Raw genomic sequence first — 14,356 nt, forward strand, 5'->3', positions numbered from 1 at the left:
TTATTGTGCATATTCCTTGTGAGTGACTTCAAATCCTTTATGGAAAGAAATAGGGCATTAATATTTAAGTTAATAAAATAATTGGCAGCTAGTTTATGAGATATTCATATGTTTGGGATTTTTTTTTTTTAATCTAGGATTTCTGTTTTACTGTTACCTTAAAGCACTTACCTTGTATCACTCCTCCACCCCCTGGCATAAGATTCTTGCCTGGAGCCACACGCAGGAGTCTTGCACATTGAGAGTCTCAGCCTTGGTTAGGACTGTACTAGGCAGAGAGATGCTCAGCTGAGGACCAGCGTGGCATTTCCCTCCAGCTGGGCCAGCCTTAGTCTGGTGGTCAGTCTGCAGGCAGTTCTACCTTCACAATTGCCTTTAGATGTTGGAAGTTTGAGGTCCTTGAGCCAACCCCTACTCAAATGCCAATCCTCCTCCAGGGAGGGACATTTAGAGGCTACCTAGAAAAAAAAAGCCCCTTTTGTGAACAATTGTGAGCCACACACTGCTCCGAGCATCCTGTTGTTATTATAATTCTTTCCACTGTGGTCTCACTCACAACTCTCAGCAGATGAAATGCAAAGCAAATAGGGAGCATACTATTCATCTGCAAAGGAAGGAGGGAACGGGGCAGGCTCCTGACAGGGGTGGTACCTCCCACCCCTACCTCTCCAGCCACAAACCAGCGGAGGGGAAAGGGCAGGGTAGCCTGGAAGCTCTGCCACTTACCAGCACTGTGAGCTTTGGTAAGTCTTGTCCACTCTGTGAGCCTCAGTTTCCTTATCCACAAAATGGGGTAAGTGCCCAAACCAAAGACTTATTTTAGCGTAAACAAGCAGTAATATGTGTAGAGGACTTAGCACATTATCTGGCATATTGTTGGCACTCACAAATGTTCAATCCTTGCCCTTCTTCAAGAACAATAATCATATTTAACCTTTATTATGTGCTAGGTGCTGTGCTAGATTATACAGACACAAAAATAAAGAAAATAGTGTTTCTGCCCTTAAATGAATGACAATGCGTGTTGATAGGATACTCACTATGTACCTCCTCCTATTTAAGCCTTACAACAGCTCTATGAGGTTGGTAATGTCATTCACTCCCATTTTACAGTTTAGAACAGTTGTTTGCTGGGAATAGTGGCAATATCTCTCAACTGCTATGAGAGAGGCATGGATTAAACATTGCTCCTGGGATTTGAGGATTGGGAGACAGTAGACAGCACTACTGCGAGGGTGTGAGGGGTTCTCTTTCCATGGAAATTTCAAGCAAACCCGGGGGGTGGGGCGGGGAGGCTATTTGGTTAAAGCAGCCCTGGCCAGGGCCTAGGGAGTGTGTTAGAGGATGTCCAATGCTCCTTTGGGTCTTCTCTTCCCATGGCTCCCTGGTTCTCTTCCCTGCAGGTGTCTACAGCAGAACCCCGGGGACAGCCTGCCCACAGCCAGCGTCATCCTCTGTTTCCACAACGAGGCCTGGTCCACCCTCCTGAGGACTGTGCACAGCATCCTTGACACAGTGCCCAGGGCCTTTCTGAAGGAGATCATCTTGGTGGATGACCTCAGCCAGCAAGGTGGCTATGGGCTCCTCCCGCTCCTCGGGTGGGCCTAGACCCTGGGGGGTTCCCATGCAAAGACTAGGGTTTAGAGCCTGTAGAGGAAAGGTTCCCAGAAGCATACCTCCAGATGAGGATTCAGGTGCAGGTAACTCATTAGTGAAGAGCCCCAGGGGCACCTGGTAAGGAAGTGGGGGGAGAAGACATAGAAGACAAAGCAGCCAAACAAGGCAAGGGGGTCCCAGCGAGGATCTCAGGAGGGTCGCTCCAGCCTGATCCCAGCGGGATCTCTCCCAGTCTCAACCTCCACACAGTCCAATATGCTTCTTCCCAAGACACTCAAGAATCACAGCAGGGTGGCCATTCCTTATCGCTCACTGCCTCCTAGACACTGGGTAAAGCACTTGACATGTATTAGTCACTAGATCATTCCTGTTTAGCCTGATCCATTCATTTTCCAGACGGAGGAAGCTGAGGCCTAGAGAAGAGAATTGACCAGGACTGAGTCATGCCAAGGGCAGCAGAGTCAGGCCCAGAGCCCAGACTTGCAGAATCTGCTCAAATGTTTCTACTGACAGGAAACTCACTACTAGGGACCAGCCCCTTGCCTGGCTGAGTTGTTAAAAGAAGATGGAGACAGAAGAAAGTTCTAGGTCAGTGGTTCTCAAGCTTGAATGTAATCAGAATTGTCTGGCAGGCTTATTAAAACACTGATTGCTGGGATCTCCCCCAGAGTTTCTGGATCTGGTACTGGGCCCCCATGAATTTGCATTTCTAACAGGGTCTCAGGTGATACGGATGATGCTGGTCCGTGGACGACACTTTGAGAACCACTGCTCTTCTTCAGCTGGGGCCTCAGGCTTTATTTCTGGCTCAACCAAATGGCCTGTGGAGGCCCCCCCCGCCCCGCCCCGGGCCCTGTGGGGAGAACAGACTGCTCCAAGGGAGACTGAACACTTGCTGAGGTCTGAAAAACACCTTTCTAAGGGGAGTGACAGAAGACAGGCTCGAGTGGCCACTGGCCTCTGCTAGTTCTTCTGAAGGGCCTCATGTTGGGAATCTGCCCGGCCCGGGCATGGAAGTGAACCAGACTATCCAGAGGCCCCAGAGGCGTGTGAGGTTACTGAGGTACAGACAGCTGCGTACTGGGCCGGACGGGCAAGCAGGTCCTGGCCTGGGATGTGTTGGCTGGTGGAAGCACCCACAGACTCTCCGAACTCTCGGCTGTGCCGGGGTCCTCCCAAGAGCACATCTGTGGCTCCTCCCCTGTCAGACTATGAACTGTGTTATGTCAGAGTCCCTTGGTAGCCTTCCCTTCTCCTTGTGTGTGTAGAAGCCGAGGAGCTGGGCCCCAGGGCAGTGGGGTCCTCCAATGTCCTCAGCATCTTCTTTTTTTTAATACTCTCACCCTTTAAAAAAAAAAAGATTTTATTTATTTACTTGAGAGGGAGAGACAGAAAAAGCAAGAACAGGGAGGAGGGGGAGAGGGAGAGGGAGAAGCAGACTCCCTACTTAGCAGGGATCCTGAAATGGGGCTGACCCTGAGAGCATGACCTGAGCAGAGGCTTAAGCGACTGAGCCACCCTGGCGCCCCGTCCTCAGCATCTTCTGCTTTCCACTTAGCCCTACTTGGAGTGTGGCTTTTGGCCTCCTAATCCAATGAGGCTACTCTACCTCTGCACGTCACGTCACATTCCAAGCAGAAAAGGGTGAAATGCCGAGGTCAGCCAAGTTTGTCCTTTAGAAAAAAATCCGTAAAACAACAGTTTTTTCCAGAATCTTCTCACCTAGTGTATTTCCACCAGAGTTAGATTAAAAGGCTATTACTAACAGCAAGGGAGTCTTGGTAGGTTAGTGCTTTTAGCTGCCCTGAACAAAATCAAGTTTCTGCTAGTGAGGTAGAAGAGGAGAATGAATGTTGGACAAGACAACTAGCAGTTCTCAATACCGTGGAGTCACCGAGGGGCTGGTTCTCACACATCCAAGTTCAGAAATTTTAATTTGCTAACAGAGGTCCTTCTCTAAGCAATGGACTTGGGACTAACAAACTTATCAGAAAAATAATTATAAAGTAATCGACATAATATTTTACCACCAAGAAATTCAACAGCCAATGACTGGGAATCCTTATGTTCATTGCTCAGGACAGTTTCCTCTGCAGAAAAGTCTCCCTGAGGAGCCACGTGCTGCTCAGAAGGCAGCTCTCCAGGGAGTCTGGTGGGGCCTTCAGGTAAGGCTGCCTGAGCCTTCCCGAACTCCCTGGAGACTCAGCTACCAAAGTAGCAAGACTATGTGTATTCCCATCAAGACTGCCTCTGGGCTGGAGAACCAGGGAAATTCTTGCTCTTCAGCACAGTTGTGTCCAACACACATGTACTGAGTGCCTACCACGGGCCAGCCCTGTGCTAGGGATCAGAGCAGTGGAAATGCATGAGGTATAATCCCTGCCCTTGAGATCTTAGTTCAGTGGACTAGGAGCACCCCATTTCCAAGACTTCATGAAGGACACTACTTCTCCATGAATGCATTATTCTTTCTTCCTTCTGTCTCCACTAGCTTGTTCATCTTGATGTATGCATGTGTGTGTGTGTGTGTGTGTGTGTGCATGTGTGTGTTTAAGATAAGAAAGCTCTTAAACACAAAACCTAATAAGCTTCTCCCTTTACCCCCTCTAGAATCATTTTCCTCAAAGAACGTCTAGTCTCTTGGTCTCGGATTTTCAAGTCCCACTTTCTCTTCAACCCACTGCATTGCTATCCACCCCTACCGTTACAATGAAACCCTTTGGCCCGCACCACCAATGATCTACCAGTGGCCACATTTAATGGACCTCTGTCTTTGACCTCCTTGACCACTGCCTTAGGTCAGATTTCTTTAGCGGAGCCTGAGATGGGATTCATGTGCTTGTGATTTTTAGGGGGTGTACTCTCAGGGGAAGCCTATAGGAGAGTAGGGGAAGCAGGAGAGGCAGAGGAAGGAACTGAGCCAAGATGAGGTTTCGGATGAAGTCCAGCCACAGCCTGATCCCATGGACAGTTCTGCAGTGCCAACTGCATCCCAGAATCTGTCCTGCCTTGAGGTGAAGGAGTGAGCTTTGATAGCCCTGCACAGGTTGGTCATTGACCCTGGGCACCTGGGGCCAGGGGCAGCATTCTGCAGGACTCTCTGGCACTCACAGGAGAAGCAGTTCTATACCCAAGGGCATGTCCCCGGAGAAGGGTGCAGACTAGTTAGCAACAAACCTACAGCTGCTGGGCACGTACAAACCAAACCAAACCTAAGAAGGGACCCTAGGTCATCTGAGTCGGGCACCAACAGAATCTGCATAACCCACTGCTGCATTTAGAGAAGATTAGCCATTCCTCTCCTCTCCGGGTTTATGACACCATCTCTCCTGGCTTTTACTGGAGGGAATACTGACCCACCCCAAACTAATGAAGCAACTTACACCTTAGCAACAGCCATAGTGTGATGTATCTGAGTCTCAGGACCCTGGTGCTCACCACAGCTCCCAAGAGAGAATTGCTGACAATGATCCTAGTGATGGTCATCACACTCTCATTGGCTGTGGCATCTGTGACCCCACTGACCACAACTCTGTTGATTCCAGGACAACTCAAGTCTTCTCTCAGCGAATACGTGGCCAGGCTGGAGGGAGTGAAGTTGCTCAGGAGCAACAAGAGGCTGGGTGCCATCAGGGCCCGGATGCTGGGGGCCACCAGGGCCACCGGGGACGTGCTGGTCTTCATGGATTCCCACTGTGAGTGCCACCCGGGCTGGTTGGAGCCCCTCCTCAGCAGAATAGCTGGTGACAGGTAACTTCACCCTTGGGGTCTGGGGAGCAGAGGTGGGGCTGGGAGAAAGAGTCTACAGCCTCCACCACTCACAGAACATCTATCCACCATTGAACAAGTCCCCGAGGCTCCCCATGAGAGAGTAACATGCTTCTTTGGTTTTTTTTTCAGATGTTTGAGTTTGGGCCTTTTCAAAAGTATAGGGAGGTACATTGGAAGGGAAGTTAGAGGTCCTCCAGTCCATCTGCTTTGTTTTCTAAATACAAACACAGGGGCCTGGAGAACAGCTTCTCTTAAGTTGCAAATACTCCTGGATAGGGTAACATCTTACCATGGTGTCACTCCCTTTGTTGAAAAGTCAGGAATTTTAATCAGGATTATAATATAACCTGAGAAAAAGTCTTTATATTTTGTTCGTAGGTACTTACCCCTAAACAGAATGTGTTAGACTCTGTGATTGCTAAACTTCAATCAAGAACCAGCATTGGTTTTTGGGATGAGGGGTCTCTAATGTCCTAACTAAGGCCTCAGGAATGTGAAGTCAGAGAGAATTGCATTACACACCCCTTAGCCCAGCATTTAAAATTTTTTCTTTGACCATTTCTCTGTTCTTTTTCCCCATCTTGCTGTCATTCGCTCCCCACTTCCTTGCTCTCCTCATACTGTTCCTAAATATGCCCTGTCAACCATTTTCCCCAATCTGAATATCCCACTAAGAAAAAGCAAAACCTGGTGGCTAGCCCACCTTGGACCACCTCAGGCATACCCCTTGGGGTTTGCGGAGGCCTAGTACACGGTAGGAGTTCAACAAATGATTGTTTCTGATGATGGCCAGCCAGATAGAGCAGATGCCAGAACCAAGCCTTATGACTTCTATCCTTGCACTCCTCCCCATGGTATACGTTCAATGTCTCCTTTGAAGTCGGGGATGACAACATCTAAGAAAAGACCTTTCTGGATGAGGAGGCAAAGGAATTAGCATATTCCACTAGATGAAGGAGGTTTCAAGCAACATGATGTCAATCGTTAATAGTCCAGCAATTCCTTTTTAATAAAGAATAATCAGAGTTCAAGTGAAATCGGGAAGGATTAGTTTTGCCCAGTACCGTAATACAGATTACTGCCCACTCCTGGCTATTATCTCAGAAGAAAAGGAGATGTGTATAAATCCAGGACCAGGACGAGGACAAGTAAACATGCAAACCTAACAAACTCTGCCATCTTGGATCTTGCCCTCAACATCATAATGACCGTGTATCATTGCAGTGGGAACTAAAGTTGGTCCAGCCTATTCCCCATCTAATTCCCATCCCCGTGTCACAGACAGATAGCTTTCAGAGGGACCTGTAAGATCATCTAGTCCTATCTCACGATTTCACTGCTGAAAGAAACTGAGTTCCAGGGAGGCCAAGGAGACCCCTCAGGGTCACACAGCCACTCAAGAGCTAGACCGTTTTCTATGCTTCTTGTATGCAGACATTTAGGAACCCAGGAATTAATATCATTAAGCCTTATGTATGTATAACCCGAATAGACTGTTCTCATATAATTCTTTACTGACGCCCCCCCCATGAGATGCCTCAGGCAAGTACTTCTGCTTCCGTTTTACAGAGAGGGATAGTGGGGCTCCTCGGGGTGAAATGATCTGCGAGGGTGCATGGAGACTTTGCTGCTGAGTCAGGTGTTCTAACTCTGGGCCTACTGCTCTTTTTGCTGTCTATGAATTATTTTAAGAATTGGAGATGCTGATCAGGGAATGAGATTTATTCATCCCCCTCCCCACCCTGGTTGTGAGACATGTGTTAAAACATTGATTAGAACGAGCCCCTCATGTCTGCTTCTCACATTGGTGCCATTTTCACAGATCTGGAGATTTCTCACTCTAGGCTGAGAGAGGAAGACTTGGCAATACCTCAGGGTCCTCAGCTATAAATAAAATGGGGCTCCCTGAGAGACTTGCCACAGTTAAGAAGGTGGGTCCGTGAAATTCTCATTTCCTGGGCTCTTTCTTTCCTCTCGTTATCCAACTTTTCCCCTCCCCTTCTTCTTCCCTTTCAGTCTCCCTCCCTCTCTCCCCTCCCTACCTCTCTCCCTCTCCTGCCTCCCTGCACACACACACACACACACACACACACACGGCCTCTGGTCTTACACCCCATTCTGGTTTGGCTTCCTCTTCATGTCCCCTCTCTTCTATGGTTTAGCCATCTTTTTGTCATCCCACACCTCATTCACAGCTTCCTATGTACCCTGTTTTCTTTGGGACCGATGTTCAGCTTGCAGGCCTTCACAGGTGAGGGTCTGAAAGAAAAGCTAGCTCTCATGGGCCTGAGTTCTCATCTCTCTCCACTGCACACAGAGATGCTCTGAAAGCTGTGGCCTGGGAGAGTGACCCTTTTAAGGTCTGCTTTGCTCCTATAGCAGTTTTGCTCAAGCGTTTCCTCTGGCCTCCCATGGCAGCTCACCTTGTGTGAAGCAAAGCTGTAGAAGCCATTGGGCACAGTTTCTAATAGCTGCTGCTCTTCAAGAGAGGAAAGGAGTCCCAGCTGCCTCTGAGGCTCATGGCAGGAGACATTCTGTCACCAGGTGAGGATCCATTGTGCAGGAGGCAGGAAAAGGTCTTTAAGACCTTTCATTAAAAAGGTGGAGTGGGATGATGAGTAACAGTGTAACAAGCCATAAATCAACTATTTCAAAGAGTCATAACTTCCTCAACACCCAGATCAGAGGGTTCAAGGCCTGGTTCCTAGCCCTGGTCTCCCACCCCCGCCCACAGAACAGGTCTATAGAGAGCCATATGGCAACTTTGTATGAATTGGTAAAAGGAGTCCCTTCTTCATTATCCTTTACTCTCATTTCTCAGAACATGTGTCATAACACGTTCATTTTTTAGAACAAGTTACTTTAATGCTAACTGCCAGAAATTTTAGAATGAAGTATGCAAATTTATAATGCCTATGATATTTGAAGCATTCTCTAAGTTTGGGCAGTGCACAACCCACATAACTGTACATAGCAGCCCCAGACAGAGCTGCTCAAAGAGCAGTTTTTAGAGCAGTGTTAGAGGTGCTGGTTGGTAGTTGGTTTCCGTGTAAAGTAACACAGATGAAGATCAAGGGTAGCTGTTACTCTAGCTGCCAGCTGACAACGGCCTTGTGCTAACTGTCAGCTCTAATACCCAAGCCAAGGAGTGAGAGTTATGGCCCTAGAGAAATGAAGGTTTCCAATGGGAAAGGGGCAGTCTTCAGTGAAGTGCTGAAAGACAACACCCACTGAGGGGCGATGCTGGCCCCAGAGGCTGTCCAAGCTGTTTTCCCCTTGAATTTAGTCTGGTCCTCTATCTTAGAGACACCTAGTTCATAAGGTTATGTAGTGCTCAGCTAGGGCTGAGCCTGCTCCATGGGGAGAAGCAAGGTGGGACAGGGAACAGACCACCTCCCATCACCCTGCCCTGCAAGGGGTGAAATGATGGAAAGCAGTCTGAGGAATCCCATGTGAAAGTGTGAGTGTGTGTGTGTGTGTGTGAGTGTGTGTGTGTGTGTGAGAATATGTGTGTGTGTGAGAGAGTGTATAAAAAGAGAGAGAGAGAGTGTGTGTGTGTGTGTGTGTGTGTGTGTGTGTGGTGAGGAGCAGCAGGGGGACCAAGATGACCCCAGCCCACAAAGGGAGCAGGCTTCTTTTGGTCTCAAGCCCCAGGGAAACTCTCCAGCCTTCTTCCTACCACACACCCCTCAGCATGACAGAGTCGTGAAACGGCCGACACAAGTCTTGGGGTCACACTTGAGAAGCAAGAGCTCTGGGGTTAGAGAATTCAGAGACTTTTGCTTCTCAATATAAGATACTGTCCACAACACGAAGAATTTGAGTGAACTTCCAAAATGACTTTAGATATCACAGACCCGGAGGAACATGGAGGTGCAGGAATAATAAAGAGGGATGAGGTAAGCCAGGGCTTGTAAGTAACCTAAGTTTGGTTGGTAAGGTTGAAGCCGCAGTTAGATTTTGACTGCTTGGACAGTAGTTTATTAGTTGACCTCACGTTTAGTGGTCAGCCAGTCTTTGTTGACAGTTCTACTACCTCTGTTTGTCTTTTGAAACCCAACTGCCTGACCCCCTGGAGCTTAGAAAGGCTTAAGAGAGAATCAACCTTGTACTTGCCTGAGAGTTAAAACTCAATTTGCAAGAGAGAATGATGGTGTAAGCAGACACTTCTAGCTCCTTCCGAGTCAAACAGGGCAGCGTTGCTATTTTGCTTTAAGTGTATTCCAAGAACACCAGACACATCTGTAGGTACAAAACCCAAAGCTAAATATAAGACTGTTTGGGTTTTTTAAATCACCATTTTTGAGTCACTAGACTGCAGTTACTCCTTAATTCAGCCATGGCTAAGCAGCTGCTATCCTCTTCATCTCTATCCAAAAGGCACTCAGTGTCTCGTGATTCATCACTTAGGTGTCTGGTTAAAATAGAAGGAAAAGGAGATCTCAGACAGGAAAAGAAACATTGGATATTTGGGGTGATACAGTTATTAAATGTGAGTTTTGCATAGGACTCTGAGCTTCCAGCAAGACAGAGCAAATAGAGAGACTTGATAAATTCTAGAGTCCCCATTTTCTGGTCCAAGGGAATGCACAGCCTTGTCAGGCAGGACACAGCTCAAAGATCTAGGAGCAGCTAGTTGTATGGATGCTCAGACGCAATTTCCTTTCCTGTCCTGTTATGATTACTAAGATGGCACGAATTTGATGGGATTCTTCAGGATTCAGCCACACGGCTTTCCTGGCTCTTGACTCTGAAATTCCACAAAATGCTTTGCCAGTAGCCAAATCCATCCCATCTGCTCAGTTCACTCCACAGGAAGTGGAGACTTGGGAGGGGGGCTGGGTGTCCTCCTTTCTTCCTTGACCTTGCCTCTCAGTTTTCTTAGGTCAATTCAGGATGCCAGAAGAAGTGGGGACCCAGAGGGATTAAGTTTACTTTACCTTCCAGAGGGAACAATGTGAAAAGGGCAAGAAAATCATATTGGGATCCTTGCTCTAAATATAAACCCCATGACTCCTCATGCCAATGTCAGCCACTTAAGGACAGATAATTGAGTCCTAGGACCAGCCTGGTGCTTTCCATGTAGCCTGGGCCACCCTAGCCTGGCCATCTCTGAGGTGGGAAGAATAGAGATGGAAATCGATAGAAGTGTAAACACAGTGTGGCTGGCATCTCTCTGCCAGGAATCTCTCTTCTCTTAGATTGAGACCTTCCAGGACCCCCTGAGTTCAGGCCTGATCCATTTCATGGCATAGATTTTAACTTATTTTATTTTAGAGAGAGAGAGCATGCACGTGAGAGTGAGCAGGGGGAAAGAGGAGGGGCACAGGGAAAGGGAGAGAGAGAATTTTAAGCAGTCTCCAGGGTCAGCATGGAGTCCAATGCAGGGTTTGATCTCACGACCGACCCTGAGATCATGACCTGAGCCAAAGTCAAGAGTTGGAGGCTTAACCGACTAAGCCACTCAGGCACACCATGGCATAGATTTTAGAAGTAACAGTCATGAGAGGCCAGAAAAAAATGTGACTGAGATATTGGCTACGTGGAGATCAGCTCCTGGTACTCCTGAATGATGACCTGTTTACTTAAAAGGTGAGGTTTCTGACCTGTACCATTTTCCCCCATCACCCTCTCTGAGGTCATATCCCAGGCTGTGCAAACAAAACAAAACAAACAAGAACAACAGCCAAAAAGGGGTAAAATCCAATTACCAACAGCATCAGTAAATGAGCAAGCAGATAAGCCTCGACTTAGGACTTTGGTTTGCTCATAGACGCCACGTGTTCGCGTACATGTGCATTTACACCAGGGACACTGCTGGAGTTTGGCAGTCCTGATTCTTCAAGCCGATCAAGTTGTCTGATATAGGGAAGAACAAGAACCAGACCCTAGAGCAGGGGCCCATGAACCCTCTGAAATTGTGCATAATATTTTGCATATGTGCATATGATAATTTTTCTGAAGAGGAGTCCATAGTTTTCCCCTGATTCTCAGAGATCAAAGGCCCCAAAAGAAGTCAAGAGCCACTGTTCTAGAACATTACAGCTGAGAAAGGTGTTTGTGGGAAGTGGTTCAAACTCCCATTTTACAACTGAGGAAACTGAGGCCCAGAGACGTGCAGCTGAGCTGAGACTAGAACCCCACTCTCCTGTCTTTTGGTGCTGTCAACAGAGGTTTTTCAAAAAAGAAAGAGGCAGGCATGCTCTTTACTTAAATGGGCCCCCAATTCCTTATGGAAAAACGTATTTTCTAGAACAGTGCTATCTCATAGAAATATAACAAGCCATGTATTTAACATTTAAATTTAAACATTTCTAATAGTCATATTATAAAACAAAAAGAAACATGCAATTAATTTTTTTAAAGATTTTATTTATTTATTTGACAGAGAGAGACACAGCGAGAGAGGGAACACAAGCAGGGGGAGTGAGAGAAGGAGAAGCAGGCTTCCCGTGGAGCAGGGAGCCCGATGCGGGGCTGGATCCCAGGACCCTGGGATCATGCCTGAGCCGAAGACAGACGCTTAACCACTAAGCCACCGAGGTGCCCCCACAAACATTTTAGATATAGGATGCACTCACTCTGGTTACCCATCAAGGGCACCGTTTGGAAGGCTGGAGAGAGAAGCCATTGCGGTACTTTCCCCATCTCAATTTAGACAGACCATATTTTAGGTGCCTGCGAGCCGCATGTGCCTCCTGGCTGCCATATTAGGAAGCGCAAGTGTAGATTACGCTTCTATCCCCCAGCAAGTGAATGGTTTTTATCCCTTATTTGATTCCACAATTTTTTCCAGGAGCCGAGTGGTGTCTCCAGTCATAGATGTGATTGACTGGAAGAATTTCCAGTATTACCCCTCCAAGTACCTGCAGCGTGGGGTGTTGGACTGGAAGCTGGATTTCCACTGGGAGCCTTTGCCGGAGCGAGAAAGGAAGATCCTCCAGTCCCCCATCAGCCCCATTAGGTGAGGCTCCTCACACAGCCTGCTCCTTCTTTGCTTCCTCAGGAAGGACTTGGCAGCCAAACTGCTTGGGATCAAATCCTGGCCCCACCTGTTTTCTAGCAAGTTACTTAATCTGTGCCTCAAGTTTCCTCATCAGTGAATTGAGGGTAACAGGGCTGTTGGGAAGATTGAAAGAGTCACTACATGAAAAGCAGAGAGAGTGCCAGGCACTCAAACCTCAGTGTTATTATTGTTATATTCTTAAGTGAATGGAGTCCAGCTTAAGCTCTTTCAAGTAGCTTCTTCAGTGAACACCCCTGTGGGTGGGGCAGTGAGAGAACCCAAGCTGGGATCTTGACCTAATTCTACCTCTCCAGGTAACACTGGAATTTCCCTGACCTCAGGTGCTTTCTTGCTAAAAAGGAAGGATTCCTTCAGGTGAATGCTAAGACACCCTAACTCTCAAAATATATCAAATTCTATGAGTTGCTTGCTTGCTTTGGTGTTGGGGCATGTTTGGGTTTTGGAAGCTTATTCTATTTAAGAAGATGTTCTAGATATCTTCTTTTGCATAACAAACCACCCAAACTTAGTGGTGTGGAACAACAACAGTTTTATTAAGCTCACAGATTCTGTTGTTCAGGAATTATGAAAGAGAGCACCAGGGTTGGTGGTCTCTGCTCCATGGTATTCAGGATGGCAGGAGATATAGCTCAAGATGGCAGCAGGGGTTGGGGGGGCTGCCCTGAGGCCCATCGAATGTCTGAAGGTTGATGCCTGTCATCAGCTGGGACCTCCACGGGAACTTCAGCCACTCCCTCCATCAGGTCACTGCACCTGGGGCTTGCTACACCATGACACTGGGTTCTGACACTAAGTATCCTAAGATGGCCAGGTGAAACAAGCTCTATCCCCCTCCCCCTTTAAAAAAAATAATTTGTTGAGGCGAATTTCACATACCACAAATGAGCCATTTAAAAATGAACAATCTCATAACAAGTAGCGCAAGTTGTGCAAGCACCACCTCGATCTAGTGCCAAAACATTTCCATCACTCCAAAGTAGAATCCCATACCTGTTAAGTGTTGTTTCCCACCCTCTCCTCCCCCCAGCCCCTGGCAACCACTGTCTATCTCTATGGATTGATCTATTCTGGATGTTTCATATAAATGGAATCATACGATGTGTGACCTTTCATGTCTGGCTTCTTTCACTCAGTATAATGTTTTAGATGACGTATCCCCTTCTCTCACCAAGCCTCAGAATTCACCCAGGGTCACTTCCAAAAAAATCACAGACCCACCTAGGTTCATGGGAAGGAGACACAGACCCCACCCCTCAGGGGAAGCAATGTCAATGTCACATTGTAAGGAGAGCCTGTGGGACAAGGGATCGTGTGGTGTTCCCCTCTGGGCAGTTGACCTCCATTCGCCATGGTCCATCTCCATCATACCCTGCCCAATGCTCACCAATCATACAGCTGGTGTTTGAGCACCTCGTACAGGGACACGGTAGGGAGGCATTAGGCACAAACAGGCCTTCCCAAGGGTCTGCCCAGGGGAGTGTGACTCTAACAGAAGTCTGATAAGCCACAAGCTTAGAAGTGCAAAGAAAAAATTGTTTTTATTTTCTAATAACTGGACTTAGGTCATTTCTATCTTAACCCCTCTTTCCACCTAACAGCAGAAAACGTCCGTGCAAATTAGTCAAATCCCATGACAGCTTAGTGATTGCATATTTAAATCTATCATCCAGGCATGTCCCCTCACCCTGTCTCCCTGAAGTTGATTTTGAGCTCCAGGCTTCTTTGGGGGGGTGGTCAGCATCGGTGGGGAGGGAGTGCCCCACGTTGGGCTCAAGCTGTCCTGCATCGTTGTTCACCACCATGCACTTTCACTGGTCATGGCCTCTGGCCAGAGGTTGGCACACACGGCCCCCAGCGGCCTGCACCTGCCCTCGGTATCTGCCCAAGTCCCACTTTGGGATGTGGGAAGAAAAAGCCGGACTGTTTCCCTGGTTTCCCTAG

General features: G+C 47.7%; 1 protein-coding gene across 1 annotated transcript in view; it reads left to right on the forward strand.

Moving 5' to 3' along the window:
• Window positions 1-14,356, forward strand: part of GALNT15 (polypeptide N-acetylgalactosaminyltransferase 15) — a 46,096-nt gene that overhangs the window by 17,283 nt on the left and 14,457 nt on the right. Inside the window, exons 2-4 of the mRNA XM_032408751.1 lie at window positions 1,404-1,570; window positions 5,163-5,367; window positions 12,185-12,352. Coding sequence (XP_032264642.1) covers window positions 1,404-1,570; window positions 5,163-5,367; window positions 12,185-12,352 — 540 coding nt within the window. The remainder of the gene's footprint in view (window positions 1-1,403; window positions 1,571-5,162; window positions 5,368-12,184; window positions 12,353-14,356) is intronic.

This window comes from Phoca vitulina, unplaced genomic scaffold (assembly GCF_004348235.1).
Source record: "Phoca vitulina isolate PV1807 unplaced genomic scaffold, GSC_HSeal_1.0 scaffold10, whole genome shotgun sequence".
NCBI classification, from domain to species: Eukaryota; Metazoa; Chordata; class Mammalia; order Carnivora; family Phocidae; genus Phoca; species Phoca vitulina.